The 25,265-nt window shown below is 49.4% G+C and overlaps 1 protein-coding gene and 1 pseudogene across 1 annotated transcript; one reads left to right on the forward strand and one right to left on the reverse strand.

Moving 5' to 3' along the window:
* Positions 1 to 6,692: 6,692 nt before the first annotated feature.
* Positions 6,693 to 6,817, reverse strand: LOC120604223 (uncharacterized; annotated as a pseudogene).
* Positions 6,818 to 10,554: 3,737 nt separating this feature from the next.
* On the forward strand, positions 10,555 to 25,063 carry CCM2L (CCM2 like scaffold protein). The gene is made up of 10 exons (XM_039864040.1): positions 10,555 to 10,656; positions 12,901 to 13,068; positions 15,046 to 15,129; positions 15,227 to 15,410; positions 16,245 to 16,702; positions 20,008 to 20,143; positions 21,782 to 21,845; positions 22,417 to 22,546; positions 22,851 to 22,989; positions 23,885 to 25,063. Exons 1-10 carry the CDS (start codon positions 10,627 to 10,629, stop codon positions 24,196 to 24,198), a joined length of 1,707 nt encoding a protein of 568 aa, XP_039719974.1. The 5' UTR covers positions 10,555 to 10,626; the 3' UTR covers positions 24,199 to 25,063.
* Positions 25,064 to 25,265: the final 202 nt, after the last annotated feature.

A 25,265-nucleotide genomic window follows, 5' to 3' on the forward strand; every position in this document is an offset into this window, starting at 1 on the left:
GCTCTGGGGGGTTCTCACTCCTGCCATGGTGGTGGTGGAGGGGCCTCTAGAAATACTCTAGAAATAGGTACTCCAGTTCTAGACTTATGGGGTTCATAGGAGTTCTGTGCCCCTTTCCACTTTGGTCCTCACTCCTCTTCCCAAGAGGCAATTGTCCTCAGAACCCCCAATACATTTCAACTGCCAACGGGTTTCCAGCTAGAAAAAATGAGCTCTAGGAATGTGACATAAATCTTGGCTCTCAGCCACCCTGAAGATGTCATTCCCTGGGGCAGCAGCTGGAAAAGTGCTTTGTTTTGCCCAAACCTTCTAGGACTTGTGGTTCATTCCCATGGCCCAAAACATCCCAGGGTACCCATGAGACCACTCGCCCAGGAACCCTCCCCTCCACCTGGATAGAGTACGGGAGTAGGCAGTAGGAGTAGGCAGTTCTGTAGGGTAAGGGGACAAAGCCTTTAAGCAGGGCTTAGAACACCCCCCACCATATCCCCACTCCTCCATGCCAGCTAAAGTGCATTCACTACAAAGGCACAGCAGAGGATGTTAAGGACAGATGCAGACCTGGGCTGGGGGTGAGGTGGACCATGAGAATCCTAGACTATGCAAATTAGAGGGGCACTTAGTGCTCTCTGGTTCAGCTTCTTTTGAGTTATAGATGGGAAATTGAGGCCCAGAGTGGCATCTAATCTCACAAAGTCCCAGACTCCTGGCTGCCCCATCAGATAGTGATAGGTGGTAGTGAGTTTGCTGAGGATATGGGGAGAGGGCCACACTCAGGGTGCAGGGTGACTCCGAAGGCAGAGGGGATAGGACCACACACATACACTTATACATATAAGCACACATCACACCCAGGCCACAAGTCACCTCACCCACCCCGGCACACAGGCCAAGATGGTGTGTGCATCCCTCCCACCAATGCACAAAGAATTTTTTTTCCCTCTCCTATTTCCCTGATCCCTAAGAAGCCTCAGGAACCAGGCCTCAAGGTGAAGGATGGTGGGGGAAGCCCAAAGCTGACCCAGACCCCCTCTGGTGCATTCACCCATCCTCTTTGTCCTCTGCCCATATCATCTTTGGAGGCCAAATTCTGTGGCCAGTTACACACATGTCGAAGCCCTTTGTTAGATGGGAGTATTGAGGTTGTGGACCCAGATCCACCTGACTATTTCTCTAGGGCTGATCGTTCCAGGAGTTTTCACCCCACGTTGTTTCACTTAAACTTTACCTTATTTGAAACATTCCTACAAAAGAGATGTTATCAACCCATCTTACAGAGGGTCACCCTTGACAAGTTATTTTATTCCCCAGTCTCCTGGGATGGCCCATCTGGCTGCCCCGTTCTCTCTAGTTCAGACTTCTGGTTCATCCCCATTCTCTCTGAAAGGAAGAGTTAAAAATATCTTCCCTGGGAGCTGGGAGTCCTTAGTGCTCCAGGAGACACCCAGAGAACCAGGAAATAGTACTGAGCTGGCCGTGCTGAGTGGCTTGAGGTTCTCAGGGAAGCCATCACCACATTTTTAGACCTTATTCCATCCCTACCCCCCACATCTTATCAATCATAAAACCTTCCCTCGGAACCTCTGCCTGCAAGGACATGAGAGCAACAGAAATGACCCTCAGAGGGGGCTGCAGGCACCTCTTCCTGCTTCTCACCTTCAGGAAAGAGCTTATCTCCTTAAGGACTCTCCCCCACACATCCCCGGGAGCTCAGAATCTCACCCTCCCAGGCCTGAGGTTCTTCTCCCCACCAGCCTATCCTCCACTTCATCTTGTCCCTGCCAGTCCCCTTGTTCCACTGGGATAGAGAAGTCAGAGTGGGGAAGGGCACCATCCCATTTGAACTGTTATTTTGTTTTCATTTCTGTGACACAATCTACCTCAGCGGGTCTCTTCCTCACCAGAAATGGACCCCCTGGATCCCTGATTCCTGCTCCCTATTCCCGGTCCCCTACCCCAGCCTGGTTGCTCAGTCCTTTCCAGAATCCTTACAGAGTCCTTCAGTGAGAGAAGGTTCCAGAACCACAACCCAGCGGGGTTCTTGGTGTCCCCTAAGCCAACTGTCCTCCAAGTCCACCATAAAGGAGAAATGCAGAGGCCCGGAGAGGGCCAGGGACTTGCCCAAGATCACACAGGAAGTCAATGGCAGAGTTAGGCTTCTTCTGGAGATGAGAGACAGTTGGGTCTGTCTTAATTTTGCCAGGACCAGAAGAGAACAAGATACTCTGGGTACCCAATGTGCCAGGCCCTGCCTTGCCCTCAGTATCCTCATCCCCAGGAGACCGATGTCCCCATTCCTATGGCAGACTTCTGCCTCCTGGTTTTCTTGAACTGATCCCCCAGGCTACTGACTGTGTCCCCCAAACTTCTCCAGGCACCACACACCCCTCATCGCCCCTCCACGCACTGATGTACCACGTGCCTTGTAACTGTCATCCCCGGTTGAACAGCACACACCTCCACCCCTCCCCAACAAGGGGCTCCCCAACAATGAAGGCTTTATTGGTCCCTTCTTCTCATCCACTTCATCCCAGTGTCTCCCTCAAATCTGCCTTACCCCTTCTTACACTTGTGACCCACAGAGGTGTGTGTCACCCCTAAGAGTTGGGGTAAACAGAGCAGGGAGGGCAAGGCCTGGGGAATGTCCAGGTCTCAGGGTGAGAGCCAAGGGGGCTGGGAGTATCCAGGGAAGGTCTTGCCTGGCAGCTGCAGTGCCCTCCTAAGGGCCAAAGTACCACAGGTCCTTCCCTTAGAGTTCACCTGAGCTTGGAGTTGAAAGAAACCTCAGGCAGTGGGAAGTTTTCTGGGGCAGGGTGCATGGGTTGCGAATTCAGAAGCATTCAGGTAATGAAATGGAGGTGCTAGATCAGCGGTCCCCAACCTTTTTGGCACCAGGGACCAGTGCTCCTATGAGAATCTATGCCTGATGATCTGAGGTGGAGCTGAGGCGGTGATGCTAGTGCTGGGGAGCAGCTGCAAATACAGATGAAGTTGCGCTCACCTCCTGCTGTGTGTCCCAGTTCTTAAAGGCCATGGACCAGTTCCAGACCCCTGTGCTAGATGATAGGGAGTGGTGAGGACTCTGGCAAATAGGAGAGTACATGCCCTGCCTATCGGCACTAAAATTCAAATTTTTGAAAAACCCTGTGCTGACCAAACTAAACAGTCATATTTGGGCCATGAGTCTACCAGTTTGAAAACTCTGGTTCAAAATGTGAAGGTTCTTGGAAGCCCTGCAGTCTGGACACCCCTTCGGGGAAGTCAAGGACAGAGGCCCTGGTTTCCTCCAAGACTTTTCTAGTTCAACCCTAACTCCCCAGCACCTGGCCACCTGAGAGCTAGTCCCGCTGTCTTCTCAGTTGAAAAGGGAAGGGAGGTCTGGGTGTCCCAGGATTCCTGATTTGGGAACCACTATCTGATAAGGGCTACAGGCCCCTCCAGTGCCTGTGGGGGCTAGTTTAGGTGCTGGGTCTTCTCTAGTTTGGGACCTGGTTAGGAGGGACATGCATTGAGTGGGGGACAATCCAGGTACAGGATGAGGACTGAAAGCCAGAACCCAACTGCCCCCATCCTGTGCTGGCCCCTGCTACCCTTTAGCACTTGTCTCCTTTCCAGATAGAGCTAGAGATAGGGCCTGGGGTGGGCGGGGGGAGCCATCAATATTTCTGTACTAATGTGCTTTGTGATGTCTCAATGAAAGGGACTGAGTGAGTGCCAAGCCATGTGGCAGCGGTGGGGATGGGAGCTGAGTATGTCCTTCCCAACCAGAGGAGCTTCTGAGACTCGGGCTGGAGGGAAAAGGGACCGTATGTGCTATTCTGTATGGGAAGAAACTAGGACATTCCTGGGGTTTTGGTTGCTGTGTGCAGGTAGAGGCAAGGGGAGGAAGAGCAGGAAATTGTGAAAGCGGGAGAGGAAGGCCCAGTCTGGGATGGCCTGGTTCCTGGAGGCAGAAAACTCCCCAGGGGGGCAGGGGTGGTACCCTGGTGCCCTGTCCTAGCTCCTCCTCAAACAGAAAGGCATACACAGTCTCTTTTCCCTCCACCCTTCCCTTCTCGCTGCAAGGAGGGGCTGCCCTCTCCCCAGCAATCCTGGCCTTTATTCTATGCACAATCCTTGTAAGGGCACCCACAGGCCAGGCTGAAGAGGTGGGGGCCCAGGAGCACCTGCAATAATCCCAGAGTGGAGAGTAGCCTGACAAAAGGGGGTGAGAAAGGCACCAGGTAGGACAAGGATACTCCTCGATCTCCCTCTCGCCCAAACCCCAGAATCCAAACCAGGCCTATGTCTACTGGGCTAAATCACCAAATTTGGAGGGGCCTCGTAAACTGAGCCCCGAACCTCTTGGTTTTCTGAACTGGTCATAAATAGCTGGAAAAGACCCAAACAATTCCTAGAGCCTGAGGATCCTAGAGTTTGGGAGAGTTTCTCCCAAATAAGCCTCAATTCTTAAAGAATAATTAATTTTCCCATATTAAATTGACTCAAGCTGAGCTTCTGATTGCAGATAAATGCTGCCAAGGCCTTGAGTTAGCTTCCAGGGCTTGAGAGCAGGGGAATATTTGTGTTCTTATTGGAGTGTTTATACAATTCTCAAGAGCACTCCTGGGCCCCCATTCCTCCCTTTGAAACCCTCAGGGCCTGGGACCCCAAGGTGGGAATTGGCGTTTTAATCACCCAGTGCCCTGTTTCAGTGAAGGGAAAGGCCCAGAGAGCCCAAGGTCACACAGTGAGTTGGTGGCAAGGTGGGACCAGAGGGTGCCCGGGGAACACCCCCAGTCCTGATAGTCCCCCACTTCACTCTAGCCCCCCCACTCCAGGAACCATTAGCCATGGTTGAGGGGTCGATTTCCCTCCCTCAGCACAATTCCAGGTGATTCTCCTCTCCAGGTTCTCTCTTCCCTCACTAATCGGGCCCCACCCCTGCCCATTTTAGTTTCCCATTCCTGTCCCACCTCCTGGTATTACTACATCAGTGCCATCCTCAGTCCCCCACCCCCACTCACCCCTCTGCGCTTCCCCTAGGAGGGGGAGGGGGCCCCAAGCTGGGGCTTCTGTACTGAGACTCTTTTGTACACCACGAACTTTTTGTATATTTTTAATTTTGCTGCGACATGAGATATTAAAAGTCATTTCAGTACCTGCTGTTTGTGTCCTATTGTTTTGGCTGTACTGGCCAGAGGAAGGAGAGAAAGAAGGAGGGAGCTGGCAGGAAGGACATCCTTTGCCCGCAGTCCTTGTGGCTCTTTTAAGAGACAAAGATATTTAGCAGGGGGAGGCCAGGACATTTCACAAAGCTCCCTGTTGATTGGACAAAGCTTCAATTAATCAGAATCTTGCTGTCAAAGGTTTCAGGGATTATCTCCAAACTCTTATTTTATAGATAGGGAAAGCAAGAGAGATGGGGTAGGTGCAGACTTGCCAGAGGTCAGAGAATGAGTCCATGACAAAATCAGGACCCAGACTGAAGTTCCTAAGGCCACTAAAGCAAGTATTTATTGAGTATCTACTATATATGCCAGGCACTTTTCCGGGCACAGTGAAGAGAAAGATATATGGAGTTTCCATTCTAGAGGGTTTTGCCCTTAAATATTCTCTCTGCCTTAGGGGGCTTCAACCCTCTAATCCAGAGATTCTCAAACTTCAAAGTGCAAAGAAACATTTTGGGTAAAATGAGTTTGTTTTACATGCAGATTTCCATCTCCATAACCAGTGGGTGGATAGAGCATGCCTGGGAATCTGCATTTATAAAATTCTGGTGCAAGCGGTCTGAGGACCTTACTTTTAGGACCACTGTTTTAATGCATCCTCTCACAAATCTTATCCTGACGTTTCCTTGCTTTAGCACCTCCCCAGGGCCTTCAGGATAAAAGTTTAACCTTTTTCTCTGATGAGATTTCATAGTCTGAGTCCAAATTACCTCTTGAGTTTCATCTCCAACATTATCCTGCCCAAGTCCTCACAGCCTCTCCAAACCACTCATCTCGTTTCTATGAGACTCTCCTGGTTGTCACCCAATGGCCTTTCTCACCATTCTTTCATACATGTAGAGCTCATTTCCTAGGCGCCTCATCCCAAGTGCTCAGGAAATATAGCCTCCTACCTGGTCCCAAGTAGCAGGTCACCACTGGACTAAAACTGATTCTCGAAGTGTGGTCCCCAGAATAAGCTGTACCAGGGAATTTGTTAGAAATGCTAATTATCGGGCTCCACCCCAAACCTACAGAAGCAGCCACAGTTGCATGGGGAGTAGCATGTTTTTATAAGCCTTCCAGGTGATTTTGATGCACAACTAACTTTGAGAACCATTGGTGCAAGATAATTCCCATGACTGAGGATTGGTGAGATTAGTAGCCTGTGATCGAAAGCTGTGAGGCAGAAACTGTTATGTGTCCCCTAGTATCCATGTCTCCCCTTTTTTTTCTGGCTTACATACAACAGAAATTTATTTCTCACAGTTATGGAGGCTGGAAGTCCAAGATCAGGGTGACAAAATTGTTGAGTTCTAGTCAGAGCCCTCTTTCCGGTCATAGGCTGCTGACTTCTCATTGCATCCTCACATAGCAGAGAGCAGAGTCTCTTTTTCTTTTCTTTTTTTCTTTTTTTTAGGTGAGGCAACCCTTGGTTGACCTCACAGACTGCACGGACCTTGTCAGCTTACAATCCCTTAATTTTTTATTTTTTATTTTTTACGCCTACAGCACCTGGTCTTCCTAGGTAGTCTCCCATCCAAGTACTTACCAGGCCCAATCCTGCTTAGCTTCCTAGATCAGACAGGATCAGGCTTGGGCTTGTTCAGGGTAGCATGACCGCAGACAGAGCCCCCTTTTTCCATATAGGAATTTTTAGCTGGGCACATATCCACCCAGAATAGAAGACTGCATTTCCCAGCCTCCTTTGCAATAAGTATTGCCATGGAAACAAGTTCTGGCCAATGGGATATGAGCAGTAGAACTTTGTTCTAACTTCCAGATCATCCCTTTAAAATGAGGGGATATGCTCTCCTCTGGCTGTTTACCCTTCCTGCTGGCTGGACTACAGCTGTGTAGAGAGCCATCTTGAAGTTGAAAGCAAAACCCTAGTATGGTGGAGCAACAAGATAGGAAGCCCCTGGGTCCTGCATACACGGAGCTCCAATACCTGCCCTGGACTACTTATGTGATAGAAGAGATAAACTTCTATATGTCTAAGCCACTATTATTTAGGTCTTAGTTACGGCCAAGATATATTCTGGCTAATATATTTGGCCCCTAGATTCCTAAGAGAAGTCTTCTGAAGACTCCCTGGGAAAGGTTTTCCTTCATAATAAAAAGATACACAAGAAGGGGAAACCCTTGACTTCATCAAGGGCTGATGGCATCAAAAGCAGGATAATGTGTGTGTATTACTCCTGAAGCTGCAACAGCCATCTTGCCAGCTGTATGAGTTTTCTGGGGCTGCTGTAGCAAAATACCACAGATTGGGTGACTTAAGCAACAGAAATTTATTTTCTCACAATTCTGGAGGCTAGAAATTCAAGATCAAGGTGTCAGCAGGATTGGTTTGTTCTGAGACCTCTCCCCTCGGCTTGCAGATGGCGGCCTTCTCACAGTGTCCTCACATGGTCTTTCTTCTGTGTGCGTACACCCCGGTGTCTCTCTGTGTGTCTGAATTTCCTCTTCTTATAACATCAGTCAGATTAGATTAGCAGCCACTCTTCAGCCTCATTTTCACTTATCTCCAAAAACAGCCACATTCTGAGGTACTGAGTCTTAGTGCTTCAGCATATAAATTTTGGGAGACACCATTCAGCCCATAATACCAGCAAAGCAGAAAATATAAGAAAGTCGATGCCATTTTTGAGCTGCTCAATTAACGAGCTCTGAAGTCACTTACGATTAGACTTCTTAAGAGATAATAAATTTTTCTTATTGTCTAAGCCACCTTTGATCGGGTCGTCTATTCTTTGCAGCCAAATCATTGCAACTCAGGTATTCTGTGTGTTTGCTCGAGCTGTTCCTCTGCCTAGAGTGACCTTCCTTCCATATGCTCTTTAAAGCTTGATTTGAATTCCATGAGCTTGGTGAGTGGCTCCTGATTCTACCTTCCCCAAACTAGTCGCTTGCTTTACATCAGAGTTCTTTGCCTATGTGTCTCTCTCTCTAACCAGGTCAGGGTCAGCATACGCACTGTGTACCAGCTGCCACATTCCCCGCTCCTGTCCCATGGCAGGCATTGATAATCAATCCCTTTTTCATGCTGAGAGTTGGTCTGGTGTTTATAATCCTCTACACAGAGCTCCAAGCAGCCCCTGCCAATCAACTGGAGATGGCTCAAAAGAAATGAATCCTATTTGCCACAACCGTTAAGTCTTTGAGAGCAGAGACTTTGTTTTATTCATCTCTTTTATGATTCACAAGCTAATTTTAATAATAAATGCTACCATCATATGTTTCTCTTTTCATGTAATCCCTGCAGCAGCATTCAGAGGCAAGCATCATTATTATTCTGCGTTTGACACATAAAAACTCTGGGCTCCAAGAGATGAGCTACTTGTTCAAGGTCATACACTTTTGAACCTAGGTTCACCAGTCTCCACCCACTTCCATGGACATTTATTAACCACTTGATCTGTTCATGGCCCTGGGATGGGTACTGCAGAGGATACAGATAGTTTGGTGTTTCTAGTGGCACTCAGAACATTTCTGATATTTGAGATTCCCAGCAGTTCCGTGATGTTTGGAGTTTGTCCAGGAATAATATACGTCTGCATTTTACAGATTGGGAAATTGAGGCTCAGAAAGAGAAAGAGACTTGCAAAAGCTAGTCATGGATGTGCCAGAGCAAGAGAGCACCTTTCATTCCCTGTTGCCAGGGAATGAAATTCCCTGAGGGTGAGAATTCAGGGCTTGCTCAAGGAGTTAAATGGGAGTATTAATGTCAGGAGCGGTCAGAGATTGGATCACACACCCTGGCCTCTTCCTGTTGGCTGGATGCTTGATGGAGATCTCCCTTCCTGCTGCTAGGATGTGACTGGCAGGATATAGAGGAACAAGAGGAAGTGGCTGTGTGGGCTTACACTAAGCAGGCTGGACAATTTGCCCTCCCTCAGAAAAAGGGAGGGAGGTAAGAAGGAAAGGCTGGTGGTTGGGATTCTCCTGTGGCCTGGAGGAGAGGCAGTGGGAGCTCTGACCTTCCAGAGGCAGTGGGAGCTCTGACCCTTGCTCCAACGAGCATCGACCTGGCACACCCATAAGTTCAGAAAATACAGTCTTATGCATTGGCCCCTGCATTTCACAATTTCCAACCACTTTCTCATCTTGATCTTGATGCCTGATGTCTCTCTTGCTGTACCTCTAACTGTAGGGCAGGGCTTTGGGGTTATTGTTCCCATTGGAAAGATGAAGAAAGCTGAAGCCCAAAGAGGTTATAATAAGTAACCTGCCCTGGATCATACAGCAAATCGGTTCCAGAGCTTGCGTCTCTGGAACCAGGTGTTATGGCACGGAGAGGTTGGGTCAATCAGAACCTTTCCAATTGTCCTTGGTGGGGCCATGCCAAGTGCATTGATCCTATAGCTAAGAACTAGGCTTCAGATCCAGACCCGGCAGCAATCCCAGATGCTCCTCTTATTCACAGTGTGACCCCCTGGGTCAGCCTCTGCAGTTGAGCCTGTTTTTAAAATCTGTATAATGGGTATAATAACGGCACCTCAATGTTATGAGGACTAAATGAGATGAAATATATCAAGTGTTAAGCACAGAACTACAAAGGGAGCCTTGCCACCCTAATATTCTCCCAAGAGACAGTAAAACTGCCCAGGACACAGACACACAACTAAGTAAATAGTTAGTACTTACTGAGCACTTCATATGTGCCAGGAACTCTTCTAAGTGCATTTAATCCTTACAAGGTCACTACGAGGTCAGATTGGTATTATGTCCATTTTATAGATGAGGAAATTGAGGCACAAGAGATTAAGGGACTTGCCCGAGGTCATAACCCTAGTAAGTGGCGAAGTCAAGATTCAAACTCAGGCAACCTATCTCCAAAGCCCATACATACTGCCTCCCTTAATAGAAATGATTAATTTTTTAAATCACAACTTGCTTGGACACAGTATTATATAGTTTATGAAGCACCTTCCCACCCACTCTTTCATTTAGTTCTCACCACAGCAACCCAGAGAGGGTTGGAAACAAACATTGGAAGCAATGTTTACTTCCAATTCAGAGTGTGCGGGGGACAGGGAACTGAGGCTGTGAAAGGGGTAACTGACTAACTGACTTGCCTTGCCAAAGTCACACAGCAAGGTCAGTGGCAGAAGTAGGGGTGGAGTTCGGAATTTTCTGACTCCAAATTTTCTGACTCCAACCTTACTCAACTCCCAAGCCCTCTCAACAGCAAGCCTCTGGCTTGTTCCTCCCCAGGTCAGTTGCTCTGGCTGAGTTAGGGTTCCAAGGCTGTGTCCAGCCCCCTCCACCTCTGCTCACTATCAGACAGGAGAGGCAGGAACTCCAGGGCTGGTGGAGTTTCCGATCAGGCGATCAGGCAGGAAAAAGAACAAAGGAACTGCGTGGGGGGAGAGGGCCGAGAGGGTGGAGAGGGTGGCCAGTAGGGTGGCAGGAGTAGAAGGGACGATTCACCATGGAATATGAAGTCAAGAAAGGGAAAAAGGTACGTGGGAGGTTGGGAGGGATGCAGGGCACAGAAATGTCCCCAGTGCTGGGGAAGTGGGAAACTTGGGGTGGGGGCGATGGGCAGTGAGGGATGTAAGTACGGCCTTTCTTCTCATTTGGAAAGGCCTTCCTCCCTATCCTTAGGCAGCCAGACATTTAGGCTCCAAACTTACTAACTAACCTGTCCTCCCTGCTCTCGGCGGCCTCTGTCTAACCTTAACCACCCTCCACCCCGCTACAATGCGCCGCCCCCCGCCCCCCACTCCGCCGCCACCGGAATGTACAGGCAGACAGGAACCTTCTAGGGAAACCCAGCCGAACAGATTCATTTGGGAGATAGTCCCAACCTCCCTCCCTGGGGTTCCTGGGGGTTCCTTCCTGTAGCTTCTCAGATGAAGGAGCAGACATCCAACAGATCCATCCTCCTGCTCTCTACCTTCCCCGACAGAAGGATCTCAGCTATAAGGCTGCCTATTCAGGCTTCAGACACATACCTGCTCCCCTACTGGGTTCCCGTCTGGTCTGCCCCTCCCCATTCTTATACCAGGGCCCACTCCTCAGGCCTCAGCCTAGGAGTCATCTCCCGCACCCCGTAGATCCCCACCCTTTCCCAACACTAAGACATGTGCTCCCGTGGTTCTCTGTTTCTTTGACTGTCTTTGCAGTTCAGGGAGCCTCTCGGATTCCAACTCCCGCCCTCATCCCCACCAAGCCCTCTTCCCCCAGGGATACCTAGGTCAGGCTGTTCCAAAAGCTCCCATGTGAATCATGAGGGCTCAGAAGGGAGTCAAGATGGACGTGCTTGTTTTCTCTGGATTCATTCCTTCTATAGATATTTATTGAGCACCTACTATGTGCCAGGTACTATGCCAGATGCTGGCGTTGTTGCAGTGGCGAACAAAGTCAGACAAGGTCCCTGCTTCCTCCCTGGAGCTCACAGTCTAGTGGGGGAGGTACTATTAATTTTTTTTTAAACAAAGCAATTAATACAACACTGCATAAAATGCTCCATACTCAGTGCTAGATAATAGGGAACCCAGCCATAGACTGGTCATTTTGAGCTGAGATCTGACAGATGGAAGGAAAGCGGGTAGGGAAGACTGTTTCAGGCAGAGGAACAGCATGTGCAAAAGCTCCATGGTGGGAACGAACAGCAAGGAAGAAGGACTGAAAGATGTCCCTGTAGCTGGAGGGAAGGAGTGAAACGCAGTGTGGCATGAGGCTGGAGAGGTGAGCAGGGCTGGACCATTCAGGGCCACAGACAATAGTTACCTCCCTACTCCACTCACACATATACACACACACTCACATACACAGCTCCATAGCTGGCAGTCAAGGTCTCTATGACGTGTTCATCTCATAATTCAGCCACAAGACTACACACAGCTTCTCCAGGCTCATGCTCATCTGGTCCTTAAAGCCTCCAGGGTTTTGCACACGTGTGCCCTCTGACTGGAATGCCTTTCCAAGGAGATTATTTGTTCTCATTTCTCAGACTTTCCATATACCCCATCCAGGCTCCATGATATTGGTTTTAAAACGTGAGCTAGGCATGCATCATAATCACCTGATAGCTTGTTAAAACACAGATCTTTGGGTCTTACCCGGAGTTCTGATCCACTAGGACTGGGATAGAGTGCGAGAATGTGTATTTCTCTCTAGTTGCTGCTGCTGCTTGTCATCCAAAAACCACACACTGAGAAGTGCTGCTCCAGAGTAGTGCTCAAACTCTTCTGTGAGAATTAGATTCTGTTAGGCTGGGCTGGAGCCCTAGGATTTACACCTTTAACCTTGTTCCAGGCCATTTTTATGCAGATGCCTACTGAATTATACTTAAATGAACTTTGAAACTATTTCTAATTTTTAGGAAAGCACAGAGAAGAACTTCACAAATATCTAGGTTCCCACCACTCAGTCACAAGGATTCTTAATATTTTTCTGCATTTGCCCCAACCTGAGCCTTGACAGGGCATCCACCCTCATCTGGGTGTTTAGAATGGAGGTTTTGGAGCCAGACTGCCCAGTGTAGACTATTGGTTTTACCATGATTAGCTGGAGACCTTATCAGCTAGTTCTCTCTCTCTGAGGCTTAGTCTCTCCATCTGTAAAATGGGGATTATGGAGGTACCTCTTCTGTAGTTTTTGTGAGAATTAAGTTAGGTAATGTAAGTAAAATCTAAGAATGGTAAGTGCTCCACAAAGTCGGTCGCTGTTATCCATGTTATTCCCCCACCCTCCTCAGGGCTTCGTTTCCCCCATCCGGAGGCTGGTGTTCCCCAAGGCCGCACGCAGAGCAGCCTTTCGAAGCAGTGTGAGCCGCAGGCCCCTGCATTCCATGCCCCTCTATCCCCCTGACTACCTCATCGACCCCCAGATTCTGCTGTGTGACTACCTGGAGAAAGAGGTCAAGGTGCGTGCGGGATGAGAAGGGGTGGACACAGTCTTAGGGGAAGAAAGGGTTTTCCTCCATCCTCTCAGGGTCCCTGTCTGGGTCTAAAAATTGAACTGACGAAGACAGAGTCACAGAGAAAAGCATATACATTTTATTAAAGTTCTACATGTCCATGGGATCCTTCACAAGAAAACAAAGACCCCAACAAGTGACCAGAGCAGAAAGCTTTTATATCTTTTGGACAAAGAAACAATGAATTTGTGAAGAATTAACAAGACCCGAGGGGTTTGGGCTAGGGGTAGTGAGTGGTGAAGTAACGAGGTTTGCTTACATAGCCTTCTCTGGCCTAAATCCTATCTCCTCCTCCTGGTACAGGGAGGGGACATTTCACATGGGAAATTGATCAGGGAAGGGTGAGTGGGGAGGACAGAGTGATCTTCGTGTATCTGCTATTTTCTCAAACTCCCTCGGCTTAAGATATTCAGTATGCCAAGGTGTCATCTGTTGGGGTAGCACGTCCTGGATCCCATCAGGAGAGACCTTACGTCTCCCCGACATCGACCCCTGACCAGCCCTGTCTCATGCAGGGGAGCCTCAGGGGAAAGAAGACTGGGCAGCCTGTACCTTGCCTTATGCTGTGGACGCTCAGCACATGACTTTCATCTGCTCAGCCTCAGTGTTCGCATCTCAACACAGGGCTCAAAATCTACCTCCTGGGGAGTGCGCAGGGAGGGTGCTCCGTGAACTAAAAAGTCCTACTTTCCTGTGAGATTTTACTGCAGTGACATTGTTGCTACTCAAACAGTGTCCAGGTTACAGGAACCCAGTTCAGCAAGTCACAAGGGACGTAGGCCACTCAAAGGCTTTACTCCTATTTCATGAACATCATGAAGGAACAATGAAGAATTCTCATTACCCAAGGAAGATTGATATGGGGGCAGGAGTGTCAAATTTAGCAAAATTTGCCACCCAGTTAAATTCCAATGTCAGATAAACGATGAGTATTTTTTTAGTATTAATATAGGTCCCAATACTACATGAGACTAAAAATACTAAAAGAACAAACTAAAAAAGTATTTGTTGCTTATGTGACATTCAAATTTGTCTGACATTTCATATTTTATCTGGCAACCCTCTATGGAGAGAAAAGCTAACAAATAAATCCACTTAAAAACTGAGGACTGAAATTTCATAGAGAATTAAAAAAAAGAGAGAAAAGGTTTAATTAGCAGAATTCACCTAAAAGAATAAAAGTAATGAAAAAGTTAATTCTTATATTGATGAAATAACACTTAAATTCAGTGGTAATATTAAGTTATTAAGAATGAATTAAGAATCAACTTATTAATTTGGGACATAGTTTTTCTGACAAAATTATATACTAATTCCATATAACATTCGTCCCTTTCCATTTGACTTCTGGAACAAGATCATAAAGAGGGTGAGTGACTTGTGCAGTCAGTTGACTCTGGTGCTTGGGGTGAACAGAGACCCTCGGGCCAAGCAGGAATTCACGAGTAGTCAGTTCTTTTGAGCTTTTGCTTCTGTCGTAGCTAAATAACCATGTATTCATGTGATCTAAACCAGCTTTGAGAGTGTGGACTCGTGTGGAGCTAGCGGCTGGAGCAGCTGGTGGAAGATGTCAGATCACGCCAATTTTGCCCTCTCTAGGAATATGATGTTGGGCATGTTGTTTACCTTTGCTGTGCCCTCGTTTTCTTACCCTTATAGTGAGGATGAATGAGTGAATGTACATGAAACGCTCAGGACTGTGTCTGGCTTCTATGACCAGCTCAATAAGTTATTACCAGGTTTTTATTATTGTTTCTTTTAACTTTATCTTTTATCTTTTTTGTTTGTTTATTCGTCAGGTTCTTATTATTAATTCAGATATTTCTACCTCAGTGAGGAGGTCAGGGTCCGCGAGGCTTCAGGGTGACCTCTCTCTGCCCTTCTCCCACCACTCTCTCCACCCCACCCCTGTTTCCCACCCAGTTCCTTGGCCACCTTACCTGGGTGACGTCCTCATTGAACCCCTCCAGCCGGGATGAGCTCCTGCAGCTGCTGGACACGGCCAGGGTGAGGCTCCAGGGAAGGGAGAGGGCAGGATCTTGTCCCCTTCTCCCTCTTCCACCCGAGGCCCCCAGGGACTCAGGAGATTCGACTCATCCCGCAGCAGCTGAAGGAGCTGCCGCTGAAGACAACGGCGGAGCAGGACAGCATCCTGAGCCTGTCAGCCCGCTGCCTGCTTCTCACCTGGCGAGACAATGAGGAGCTCATCCTGCGTATCCCCACTCACGAGATCGCCGCCGCCTCCTACCTGCAGGACGACGCGCTGCACCTGCTGGTGCTTAAGACAGGTACAGCAGGCGAGGCCTACCGAGGGACAGGGCCAGGAGGCGAAGGGGGAGAGAAAAGGTTCCAAGTCTTGTCTTCGGAATGGGCATGGCCTGGGGCAAGGCTGGGGCTTGAGGCTGGGTGATGGGATGATGGAACGGCCAAGGCCATAGGCGATAAGACCGAGCCCAAGGTTGAGGTTGACGAGCGGGCGGCCTGACCCACTGTCCCTTACTAAGGAAGCCTGGGAAAGGGTGGAGAAGCCAGAGAATCCTGAGGCCACCACAGGTTGCAAAGTTAAAGGACATGGTGAGGGAAGGTGTAGTGAAGCGTGGCCGCAGCGCTCCAAAGGTAGAGTGGAACGCCCGGCGATCCGCAGAGTCGGATCTGGGGACGGGGCCATAAGCAAGGGGCGAAGCTAGCGGCTGGGGTAGCTGGTGGAAGATGTGAGATCAAGCCAAACGAGGAGCTGGGCCTGAGGTCAGGGGCTGAGTTGAGGGGAATCCGGAATTCAAGGAGGAGACCCTGAAACCAAGGACAGGGTCCAAGTTGAGGGTACAGAGGGAGGGGACAGCCTGATCACCACCCTGAGACGGCAGGTGCGCCGAGGTGCGGTGGAGCAGGTAGGAACAGTCTGCTGAGCCAGGGGCGGAGCCGGGGGCGAGGCGGGATGGTAAGGACGCTGTGTGGGGGCGGGTCTGGCCTCAGATCTCTGAAGCCAGGGATGGGGCCTGAGGCTGGGGGCGCAGCCGGGGGCGGCGAGACCCCTGGGCTGAGCCGTGAGGTCCCACAGCTGGCTTCAAGAGGGGGCTGATAGCCGGATCTCCTGCGGCTGACGGCTCCCTGGCCTCTCCTAGGTCTAGGCGTGGACCCGGTGCCGGCCGGTGTAGACGCCAGCCCCGGCGGCGCGGGACGTGACCCGGGCCCGCCGGGCGTGGCTCCTGAGAAGCGGCGGGTGGGCACCACGGAGCGGCGCCACACCATCTGCAGTCTGGACTGGCGGATGGCGTGGGGCGGGGGCGCCGGCGCGGAGGCCCGGACCGGGGGCGGCGGCGGCGGCAGCCTGGAGCGCCAGCGCGCGGGGGCGCGGGCGTCGGGCAGCTGGGAGCGGCGGCAGACGTTCAGTGGCAGCTGGGAACGGCGGCACGGCGGCGGCGGCGGCGGCGCGGGCAAGCCGGGCGGCAGCTGGGAGCGGAGGCAGGCGGGTGGAGGCGGCAGTTGGGAGCGGCGCCACCCGGGCCCCAACCCTCTCGACCCGCAGAACCCCAGCCCGGACGCCTACTGCAACCTCGTTATCCTGGCTGTGGCCAACAGGGTGAGCTTGAGGGCATCTCGGGCTCTTACGCTCTGCCTCCCCCGCCTGTCGAGAGGGTGGGAAGGTGCCGCTCTTCACCCCGCACCCTGCTCCATTTAAGAGGTTCCTGGAGTCTACCCTGGCCTCCTTCTTTCTCCCTCCTTCGGCCCTACCTAGCACTTCGGGTACTAACCTGTGTGCCCATGACGCCAAAAGGCTTCTAAACTGAAGCCCCGGATCCCTCTAGGACACTTCCCCCTTGCTGTCCCAATGGGATGAAAATTCAAAATGGCCAAAACAAACTTGATGTATAACCCCTTCTTCAGCCCTGCTCCTTCTCCAATTTTGTCAGTATCCGCAGTATCACAGTAACAATCATGAGGACACTAATCACCAGCATGAACTGAGTGCCAGCAGATGCCAGACACAGAACCAGCACTAACTTATTTCATTCTCACAGGAGCCCATAGAGGAAAATAGTACAACCGTCCCCATTCTATAGAGAAGGAAACCACGACCCAGAGGCTAAGTAACTTGTGCAAGGTCACACAGGAAGCAGGTGATGATTTCAACACTGGGACCCAAGAAGTTCAGACCCTGTACTCTTGGTGACTGTCAGTCACCCAAGGCAGAAAAGCCTTTCTGCCATTCTTGCCTTGCCTACCCTCCTTCCCCACCCTCCACATTCACCCTTGCTTTAATTCATGTCGCTATGTTCATTGAGCGCCAATTTGTGCTGGGCATTGGGCTGTGGATGCATTGAGATATATCCATAGGTGCCGTGGATACAGAGATGAAAGACATATTTGGTGTCCTTTCTGAGGGAGCTCACAGTCTAGCAGACATCTTCAAGCCTGGAGCCTTCTAAGCTTTTCCTCTCGCCCAGGGAGCCCCGACTCCCTCTGTATATAAACTATGGTGAACAAAACAGACATGATGCCTGTCCAGAGGGAGAGATGATAATAACCAGTTAACTCGGTCTCCAGAGCTGACTCACTTTTCCTTGAAACACTTTCTCACTTGGCTTCCCGCTCTCCACATTCTCCTAGTTTTCCTCCATGGGGTGAGAGGAGACTGCCTTACCCCCAGCCAGGGACAGGCATGGGTCTGGGTCAGCTTCTCATACCTCAGATGTTCTGTTTGCAATAAATGCCAATAGCCAAAACAAAAACAAAAACAAAGCAACAACAACAACAACAAAAATCCAGCTGGAGTTGGTTCCTTCTCTTCTCTCCAGTCTTTAAAGTTTGGAGTGCTCCAGGCTTAGTCTTTGATTCTCTTTTTTCCCTTTACACTCATTTCTAGGTGATCTCCTCTAGTCTCAGAGCATTTAAAACACTGAGAATTTCCCAAAGCTTATTTCTCACCAAATCTCCAGATATGTTTCTCCACTCAAAGGTCTAACTAATGACCTTCTTAAACGTAACACATGAAAAACTGAGCTCTCAATCTTCTCCCTCAAACTGCTCCTCCCTTGGTCTTCCTGTCTTGATTAATGGCAGCTCTGTCCCTCTGTTGCTCATACCAAAACGTTGCAGTGATCCTCGGCTCCCCTCTTTCACACACCCATGTCCACTTCATCAACAAATCTTCTTAGCCCTGTTTTTAAAATATAACCAAAACCCATCTGCTCCTCCCCACCCAGTGTCCCCACCCATGCCCATGCCCCATCTTCTATCATCTGAGTCATGCAGTCACCCCTCACTGGTTCGGCCCATGCTTACAATCTGTTCCCCCACACAGTCAGAGAAGTTCTGTTGACACTTAAGTCACATAGTGCCACTGCTCAAAATCTTTCAATGGCTCCCCATTTCAGAGTAAAAGCTAATATCCTTACAACTGCTTATAAGGCCATCCACTTTATAGTAGTGGCTCCAGCCACCATCCCCATTCCCTCTCTGGCCTCATCTCTTTCTAGTTTCCCCCTTTATTCACTCCACTCCAGCCAGACTGGTCTCCCTGTAGAGTGCAAGAGACCTGTGGGTTCCGGATGATTCGCTGTGCTATCTCTGGCTCCTAGAACAGTGCCTGGCACATAATACGTACTCAATGAATACTGAATAAATGGATCAATTAAATCATATTATTATAACTTGTGATGGGATCAAGAAGAAACCAAGCAGGTTGCAGTGATAATTAGGGGGGAGATCCATTTTCCATAAGGAAGGTAAATTTGTACCTTGTTTATCCCACTCGACTGTGAAGACTTTAGGGTACAGACCTTATCTAATTCATCTCTGAGACCCCAGAGCCTGGCCCAGTACCTAGCACATAATAGGACTAAATGAGAAATTGTGGAATAAATAAATAAATAAATGAAGAGTTGTTTTCCAGGAATATCTTAGCCTCTGGCCTTCCATTTGAAACATTGTGATCCCAAGGAGAGTACAGGATTTGGAGTCCAAAAACCTGGGTGTCAATATTCACTAATGCCACAAGCCTGCTATACGAGCCTAGGGAAGCCATTTAACCACTCTAAGCCTCAGTGTCTTTTTATATAAAATAAGGATCCTGTCTTCCCTGTCCATTTTGTAGGGTTATTATAAGGTTCAGTCCTGGTTTAATGATTAGTACACTCCCACATCCCAAAATGCCTATCCAAGGTTACATTTTAATTCATACCCTAGGCTTTTTTTAGAGGCACAAAATAGTAAATGCCTTCATGGAGATGGTCTCTTCATCAGTTATGGTCTTTCTGCATCTCTGGCTTGAAGACATAAAGAGGTCAATTAAAGAGGCAAATTCTTTTTCAGATTTGCAATCTCCAAAAAGTTTTACCTAGGAACTTAAATTTCTTACTTCTATCAGAGACTGACCTGCTTCCATTTTTGCCCTGGGTACCAAGAAGCTCATACCTAAATATGGCATCTAGTGGTGGTAATTACATTGAGCCTAAAATTTCCATACATTTAATTCTTCCTCTTCCTAGTAGGTATTAGGAGACCTGGGTTCTCATTCTGGCTAATCGCTTTACCTCTCTCTGTCTCAGCTTCCTACCTGTAAATTAAAATAAATTAGAGTTTTAGATAAGCTTCAGGAGGGCCCATGAATCCTCTAGAAATTGGGGGTATGTGCATGCATTTTTCAGGACAGAAGGGTTAGAATTATCACTGGATTCTATAAAGGGATCCAAGACACAGAGAGCAGCCATATAATTTTTAGGGAAAATATCCTCAGTCAATTTAAAGGGGTGTGTGTGTGTGTGTGTGTGTGTGTGTGTGTGCACACATGTGTGCCTTTGTGAGCCTCCTCACACTGTGTTTTAGGAAGCAGGGGTATCTTGGTCACTGGAGAGGTCCTGAGCTCTATCCTCCTCCCTGGGCCAGGATGCTGCCGAGGAGTCCTGCGCCCTCATCTGTCAGGTCTTCCAGATCATCTATGGGGACCAGAGTATTGAGTGTGTGGACCGGGCCGGCTACCACTACACATCCACGCCCGAACGGCCATGGCTCTGCAGCCGCAGTGAGTACTCGAACTCCTGGCCTCCCTTCCTGTGAAACATTCCAAAAGGCCAGGGAAGGGGGATGCCCCAGGACTTAGGGCCAGTGAAAGCCTTCAGGGGTCCAATCTCTACTGCAATTACAGTGTACCCTTATATGGAGTTAAAATAAAAATATCAGTTTTCATGATGACCTCAAACCTAGCTTCTTCATAGATGTTCCAGCTGTCAGATTCAGATGAGTCCCTCCAAGCTGAACTTTTCTCTCTCTTTTGTTTTTTTTGTGTCCCTGCTTTTGCAGAAACCTAAGCAAATGCATTGTCGGTTTACTGAACTGGCTAGCCCCACTAGGGCAATAGATCAAAACCAGGACTTCCGGACCAGTCCTTGAATGTAATCAAGGGCTGAAATGAGAAGAAACATTTACCGAGCATCAGCTGTGTGCCAAGCACAGTAACAGTATGCCAAGTCTTATTTAACCCTTATAGCAACCTTGTCTGTCCTGTTTGCCACTGTATCAAGTGTGCCTAGCATGGGACCAGGGACATCATAGATGCTCAAGAAATATTTTTCAAATGGGTAAAAGAATTCTCTGAAGACTTATGATTCCAGTTTTACAGATGAGGACATTAAGGCTCAAAGTAGTCAATAAATTGCTCAAGTTCACACAGCTAGTAAATGGCAGAGTCGGGATTCAAACCCAGGTGTGTCTGATTCTAAAGTTCTAAAGCAACAGCTTCACCCCCCATGCTGCCTTCAAGGCTACTAAGTAAGTATTCTCAGTCACAGCCACCTCAACATGGTCCCTGTTTGCATAGTTCTAGCAATAAGGAGCTGGGATAGTTCAACTGTCACAGGGATGATAGGCAAGTAAATAAGAGAATTCAAAAAATATTTCAAGAAAATTCATTCATTCAATATATATGTGTCGAGGAGGTACTGTGTGTTGGACCCTGCTAATCACCAGGCTGTACTGGTGAGAAAAACCAGATGTGGCCCTGCCCTCATGAGGCTTGCATTGCTGAGGAAGGCTGACAGTAATTAAACAGTTACACAGATACAATGCAACCACACGCTCTGTGCTATGAGAACATATAATGAGGAACCAACCTCCCTTGGGAAGTCGGGAGTATCCTGAGGAAGTGACACTGAGTGAGCCAAGATCACTAGAAGGTGAGGCTGCCACCTGGATTCAGTGAGATACCAGGGCAAAGTACAGAGCACGCTCTCTGTAAACGGTGCTTCTTTCAAGATTTTGCATTCCTTCCCTCTCAAAGTTCATTTTTTGTCTCACCTCAAACACATACAGTTTACAAAATTCTCCCTCACCTGTTCCCTCATCTACTATACTCAAGACCTCCATGAGGTGGGCAGGAAGGTGACATTGTCCCAATGTTGGAGAAGTTGAAGGCCAAGAGATGGGAGGTGAGTTGCCCAAGGTTGGCTGTGTGTCAATGAGTAGCAGGGGCAGGAATCATGGTCAGAACCTTCCATTAGCTGCCCATTTCGCTCAGTAAAAGCTAACGTCCTTACAATCACTTACAAGGCCATCTGTGCTCCAGCCACCATCCAACTCCAGGGCTGAGATCAGGGCCTCAGAAGCCAGGGATTCTGCCTGCTGCTTTGCCACCTCTAACAGCCCCTCTGTCTGCTGGTCCCAGGTGACAGCTGCCGAACCGATGGGACTTATGCCTATGATGCCGACTTCAGCTGCTGCAGCTCCTTGTGAGTATCACCCTTGTTGGGGACCCCACTCTTGCCCTCCCCACCCATGAGGCCACTGTGGCTGTGGCAAAGGGCGTGAGGGAGAAAGTGGTCAGAGAGGAGGTTTGGTGGGGAGCTCTGGAAAGTCCTTGCATGTCATGAGCAGACTTAAAGACTTTGTGACCACATTTGACAGAGGGTCTAACCCAGTCTGGGGAGATCAGGGAAATTTTTTCTGAGAAGGTGACATTTAAGATCTAATGATGAATAATAATTAGCTGAGCAAAAGATAGTGGGAGAGAGATGTTCTAGGCCGAGTGAAGAGCATGTGCAAAGGCCCAGAGGTGAAGAGATACTTGGAGAATTAGAGGAAAAGAGAGAAGACAGAGAGGCTGGAGCACAGAGCAAGGGTGAGAAGAGGCTTGAGAGGCAGCCAGGGGCCAGATAATGTGGGGCCTTGAAGAAGAAATTAGGACCTGGGATGAGGCCTGAGGCCCAGACCGCTGGTAGCTGTGCCCTCCCACCTTCCACCTGCAGCAGGAGAGGAAGTGGAAGGAGGTGAGTGAGGGCCCCTTTCTGCCTGTCTCTGCAGCAATGGCTCCCAGGACACATTTGAAGCGTGTTACAGCGGCACATCTACACCCTCTTTCCATGGCTCCCACTGCAGCGGCAGCGACCACAGTGGCCTGGGCCTAGAGCAGTTGCAGGATTACATGGTCACGGTGAGCTGGGGCACCAGTGCAAACGGCACAAGCAAAGGCCTGGAGGCTGAGGAAAACATAGAGTATTTCAGGAATCATGAATAATCCTAAGCATGATTGAAGCATAAGACCCCAGAGGTGAGGGTGGGACATGAGGTTAGAAGAGTAAACTGAGGCCAGCCTGTTGAAAGACCTAAACTAATGTCAGCTAGCATTTCCAGAGGAGGGCTGGGCCATATATGCTCTCAGTGAGGGCTCTGGGAGTTTTAGGCAGGGCTTGGGTGGGGGTTACTTCCTGGGATTGATCTCAAATTGTGCCCCACAGTTGCGGAGTAAGCTGGGGCCCCCTGAGATCCAGCAGTTTGCAGTGCTGCTACGGGAGTATCGGCTGGGGCTGCCCATTCAGGACTATTGCTCAGGCCTGCTGAAGCTCTATGGGGACCGGCGCAAGTTCCTCCTCCTTGGTGAGCCCCCTGCCCCACCCCACAAGGGTCAGCCAAGATTCCTTCATGGTCTGTGACATTCCTGGTCAGACACCAGGCTGGAGTGTTATTCCTTACCCTTCAGCTTCTGATAAGGCCAAGATCATGAGTTCCATGGAACATATGAGGAGACTGAGGTGTAAAGAGGGGAAGGACTCGCCTGCAGTTGCAAGTCAATAACAGAGCAGTAGTATAGCCATTTCATCTTCACAGCAAAGCTGGGAGAGGGACTGATTCTTTTCATCTCATCCCATGAGGAAGCTGAGGTTCAGAGAGGCTGAAGAACTTGTTCAAGATCACACAACTAGTAAGGGGAGCTAATAAAAACAACAGGAATGATAGTAATAAGCTAACATATATTTGGCAGTTACAGTGTGTGCCAAGCATCATCTCATTGAATGTCCTCAGTTTTAGGAAGTAGAAACTATTATTTGCCCCCATTTTGCAGATTAGGGAACTGAAGCTCAGGAGGCTCAGAGAAACGAAGTAAAATACTGAAGTCACAGCTAGTATGTAGAGATAGAAGAAAAACCAGCAACTTTTATGGGAGATCCTCACCTTCCTATGGGGAGAAGTACAATTATCGCATTTTTACAAGGGAGGAAAATAAGGCTCATGGTAGTTATTTAATGAGGGTGACAACTAATAATGGGAATGTAACAATTGTAATAATAATAAGCTAATATGTAGTGAGCATGTACTATGTGCCTAGCATTATGTCCTTGTTCCGTGCCTCAGAGAATCAAGGAATTGTGCTAGGCCACACAGCCAGTGAATGGTGGGGCTGGAATGTGAACTCTCCAGCGAAGGTGATGCCTCTGTGGGAGGGGAAGGGCCTGAATGAACTCCGAGGAGTCACCTGGCCCTCGGCCCGCAGGAATGAGGCCCTTCATCCCGGACCAGGACATTGGCTACTTCGAGGGCTTCCTGGAGGGCGTGGGCATCCGCGAGGGCGGCATCCTGACTGACAGCTTCGGCCGCATCAAGCGCAGCATGAGCTCCACGTCGGCGTCGGCCGTGCGCAGCTACGACGGCGCGGCTCAGCGGCCCGAGGCGCAGGCCTTCCACCGGCTGCTGGCCGACATCACGCACGACATCGAGGCATTGGCCCCCGACGACGACGACAGCACCGGCGAAGATGACCTGGACTCCCCGAGCGGGGGCGAAGCGGCTGAAGACAACTACCTGTAGCCTGTAGCCGCAGGCCCAGGCTGAGAGCAGGGAAGGCATGGCCCCGCAACTCCGCCTCTGCGTGTCAGTCACTCTTGCCTGGGGGCTCCAACCCCAGGGCCCTTTCTCACACCCAGGGCACAAGGACCCTGCCCTCTGGGATCCAGTCTATGCAGTATCGAGAATGCCCTGTAGGGGGCGAGATCCTAAAGTCCTGGGCAGCAGAGGAGAGCCTGCGTCCTCTTTTGTCCCACTAGCCCGGAGGCTCGGCCGCCGGATACACCCTTCTCCCCTGACTCCGCAGCTTTCTGGAGGCCTAGGGGAGGAATGATGAGTGGGTGCCACCTGCTGGCTGACTGAGAAAAGTATTTCTAGAGCCCAAAGATAGCCCAGAGATCTCTATTCCTCCTACTCTGTAGATTGAGAAACAGAGGTTTAACAGAGGAAAAGGGCCTTGAAGGAATCTCCTGCTTCTCCTTAGATTACTTCAAACTGACCATACTAAACAATGTAGAGGGCCTTTGTAAGGCTCTAAATGGAAGGGTCTTTCCACCTCGCGGTGGGACTCAGATCATCAGTGTGGAGTAGAGGTTTTCCTCTACTGAGAGTTGACTCAAAGGACGGTGGTCTGGATCCCAGTCCAGGCCCTAAGATTCCTAACTTCTTGTTCAGATCTTGAATTTGGAGCCAGACAGACCCAGGGCTGCTGTCTGGTTAGTGTCCCAGCCTCCGTGCCTCCTATTTCCTTGTCTGTGGGATGAGGTGGGTCCTACCTACCTCACAGAAATGGTCAAGGGAATTAACGAAGGTCAGGACCTTAGTGCTGGGTCTGGCACATGGTAGACACTTAATAAATGCTGTTGCCTTCTACGTCTAACACTTTCTAATTCGGTTTACCTGTCTTTATCCTGTGTGCAATGAAGTGGAAATTGTGGTTGGGGGTGAGATGTAAGAAAACCCTCAGAGAGCACTGTTTGGGAAGAGGAAATAGGACCTCACAGCCCCATTGCAGCTTGGTTTTAAGGGTTAGTCCCAAACAAAAAGTCCCTGAGACTCCACACACAGCCATCTTGGGGGTCTGATGTAGT

This window comes from Pteropus medius, unplaced genomic scaffold, assembly GCF_902729225.1.
Source record: "Pteropus medius unplaced genomic scaffold, Ma_sr-lr_union100, whole genome shotgun sequence".
Taxonomy (NCBI): Eukaryota; Metazoa; Chordata; class Mammalia; order Chiroptera; family Pteropodidae; genus Pteropus; species Pteropus medius.